The sequence below is a fragment of the Sinocyclocheilus anshuiensis genome, unplaced genomic scaffold, assembly GCF_001515605.1.
Source record: "Sinocyclocheilus anshuiensis isolate Anshui unplaced genomic scaffold, SAMN03320099.WGS_v1.1 scaffold444, whole genome shotgun sequence".
NCBI lineage: Eukaryota > Metazoa > Chordata > Actinopteri > Cypriniformes > Cyprinidae > Sinocyclocheilus > Sinocyclocheilus anshuiensis.
The window spans coordinates 268,253-271,750 of NW_015555739.1; the positions used below are offsets into that span (position 1 = coordinate 268,253).

Consider the following 3,498-nt stretch of genomic DNA (forward strand, 5'->3'; position numbering starts at 1 on the left):
TACATGGACATCAGTAATCTAATTATTTACCTTATTCTGAATAAGACAATATTACGATTAAGGTGTTTACATTAGTTTCTTTTCGAATATTCCTGTTTTACATGTTCTAGTCCATAGATCGATTAATGACACGTCATTACGTCACCACGTTACGCCATTCGACGTCCCCCATTTCACGCATAAACATATAGTTCGTGTTCGTTATCATACAGTTTTGGGGGTTTCATTTTTAATTTAACGTTACTGAAAGTTACCATACGTATATACAGGCCTATATATATATATATATATATATATATATATGACTATTTTTAAGGTTTCAAATAAGTTTTGGGAGAATAAATTGTCCAAAAGTGGGTGAAATAATGTTGCATTGGGGTATGCTAGTGTTAAAGGGTCTTTTTTTGCTAGTGTTAAAGGAAAAAGAATAGAGAACGGTAGTTTTAGATGGTCATTTTATAATAAATAAAAAGAAAACAAGCAGTTAAGACAGAAATATAATAGAGAGTGCGAGTGTTAGAGGGTCAAGTGTTGTTGTTTGTTTGTTTTTTATAAATAAAAATAAAACAAATAGATAAAATAGAATCAGAATAGAGAGTGCTAGAGTTAGAGGGTCAAATAAAGATGGAAGTTTTGAGGAATTTTTTTACTATGAAAGTTTCCTCGGATTAAGAGTGGAAATCTGTTCTGCTTCATTGATTTAAGGTTTCAAGTAAGTTTTGGGAGAATAAATTGTCCAAAAGTGGGTGAAATAATGTTGCATTGTTATTCAGTGAAACACTTACAGTAATGTAAAAATCACAAGTAAGTAGTATTTGGGGTAAAACTAATCATAAACTGATTCTTGTGGTAAATATGCCTGACAACATTGTTACACTGAATGACATTTTAGTGGCTGCTTTCTGTAAAGCATGGTAAAAGAAAAAGTATTAATATTTACTTTTTGCACAGAAAAATATTAGGTATAATTGATGTACATATAATTAGTAATAATACAATTCATCTTATCATAATTAAAAGGTATAATAAATTAAATAAACTACACTAATACACACACACTTACATATATATTACTATATTGCAATTACTATTAACATACTATTTACGCGTGCGTGTTTAAATATAAACATATTACGATAAACTGATATTTTTCTAATTAAAAAGTGAGAAAGCTGAGACTGAAGTAAATGTACCGCTCTGCTGTGGTTTTTAAAGCGCTTTAGAAACTCCTCCATCCGTCTGGACACGAACACTCTTCCGCTGTCACCGTCACGTTTATATTTATCACAATATGCGCGCAAATATTAAATATTATCGCCGATCTGTGAGACGCGAGCGCTGAACTCTGCCGCTCTTCTTCTGCGAGTGTTCGTGTGTGACGTCACGAGCGTCAGACGCGAGTCTTCTTGCGCCGCCAAGTGGAGCGGAGGACAATAACACAAGCGCCAGACACACTTGTATATAATAAGCTTGTTAAATCACGATCAAGAAAACAAATCAAATCATTTTCGACCTTTATGTGCAGAGCTAGGTGATTTCGGCACGGACGGTTCGTGTAGTATATATTATTTTTAAGTAGATTAAAATTAATTTTATTATAATGAATAATCATAATAATTCATATTATAGTTTTAAAACTATTTTAATTCCCCTGTATGACTTGCATGGAAGCTTATTTTCGCCACGGAATGAAAATATAAAAAGGCAACTACGACTTTTTTTCACCTAACAATTCGTATTTTTCGCAATTGCAAGTTCATATTTTAGTTTATAAATTAATAATTGCGAGACAAAAATGTGTGAGAGAGAAAAATCGCAATCACCTTTTTATATTTTTATTCCGGTGGTGTAAACCATAGACATAATAAATAATAAATATTTATTATGTCTGTGGTGTAAACAAGCGTCCATAGTGTTGTGAAAAAGCAAAAGTGAATCGATTAATAAAACATTTTATGATTCGTGTGGTTATATATTATGTTAATGTTATTTACATTATAATTATTAAATATCATAATAAATTGTATTACACTTTATATAGTTATAATAATCGTTGTGATTTCCGTTTACAAACATTCGAACCACACCAAGGGTTCCAGTCCGCCAATCAGCTCAGCGGATTCCTCTGTGCGCGGTCGCTGATTGGACGTCCCCTGACCGCGAGCTGAGCCAATCAGCAGCCGAGTACAGGCTGTCGTCCGCCGAGCGCGTCACGCACGCACAGCACAAGCAATCACGTGGGAGCCACAGTACTGAGGAGAGGCGCTAGCTGGTCTGCAGAGAATAAAGAACAGGTTTGTCAGATTAATTAGACTATATTTTAAATCGTTTTAAACACGCGTTTGCGGATTTAAACGTGCGCGGTGTTTTAGTAGCGGACGCATGACGTTAGCGCGAGAGCGCGGTTTAATACGTGTTTTGCTGGTTAACGTTAGCGTGAGGCCGCACCGGAGCGCAGTTACCGCGTTTTAACGGGGAATCGGTGCGGTAACGGCGCCCTGCGATCCGTTTCACGCGAGTATCGGGTTAATGTGTAGTTTGTGGCTGATATACCGTGTGTGGACGGAGAGATGGGGGAGGGGCGGGGAGGAATTAGGCGGGAAGGAAACATGGAGGAATCTTTGTTTAACAAAAGCCTCCGAGCAACTGCAGCTAAAGTGCTTCAAACCCGAGAACAAGCGTTTAAACTCGTGTTTCTGAGTCACAGCTGGTTTATGTGTTCCTGCAGCTCAATGCGATATTTTAATGCATTTTTGCTCTATGTTCAGTAACGGTATATTTGCGTGTTTTCAGCGCTGGATCGCATCATATTTCAGCTTTTAGTTGCTGATATCTGATATAATGCAGTTATGAAGGAAGATTCATTATTTTATTTACATAGTGTTTGAAAACAAAACACGCTGTGAGGAGATCAGCTGACTAACAATATTAATCACACACAAACACATATCTTTAAATACGATTTTCAGACATTTTTCTGGATACATTTTGAATAATGTATAAGCATGTAAATATTCATATATTTGTTTATATATATAGCATGCGTATACAAAACATTAAAATATACAAATATAATAACTAAAATATAAATAAACTAAATATTTTAACTAAAATTGAGTAACATTGTGTGTGCATGTTTTAAATGTGTGTGTGTGTATATATATATATATACACACACACACATTTAAAACATGCACACACAATGTTACTCAATTTTAGTTAAAATATTTAGTTTATTTATATTTTAGTTATTATATTTGTATATTTTAATGTTTTGTATACGCATGCTATATATATAAACAAATATATGAATATTTACATGCTTATACATTATTCAAAATGTATCCAGAAAAATGTCTGAAAATCGTATTTAAAGATATGTGTTTGTGTGTGATTAATATTGTTAATCAGCTGATCTCCTCACAGCGTGTTTTGTTTTCAAACACTATGTAAATAAAATAATGAATCTTCCTTCATAACTGCATTATATCGGATATC

The 3,498-nt window shown here is 33.9% G+C and overlaps 2 protein-coding genes across 2 annotated transcripts in view; one reads left to right on the forward strand and one right to left on the reverse strand.

Moving 5' to 3' along the window:
- Nucleotides 1–1,403, reverse strand: part of ctc1 (CTS telomere maintenance complex component 1) — a 56,715-nt gene extending 55,312 nt beyond the window's left edge. The window contains exon 1 of the mRNA XM_016466653.1: nt 1,194–1,403. Within this exon, the coding sequence (XP_016322139.1) occupies nt 1,194–1,235 (42 nt within the window). The 5' untranslated portion in view covers nt 1,236–1,403. The remainder of the gene's footprint in view (nt 1–1,193) is intronic.
- An 800-nt stretch (nt 1,404–2,203) lies between these two features.
- Nucleotides 2,204–3,498, forward strand: part of hmgb2b (high mobility group box 2b) — a 5,640-nt gene continuing 4,345 nt past the window's right edge. The window contains exon 1 of the mRNA XM_016466675.1: nt 2,204–2,294. The gene's annotated coding sequence lies outside the window, so the exon portion shown is untranslated. The remainder of the gene's footprint in view (nt 2,295–3,498) is intronic.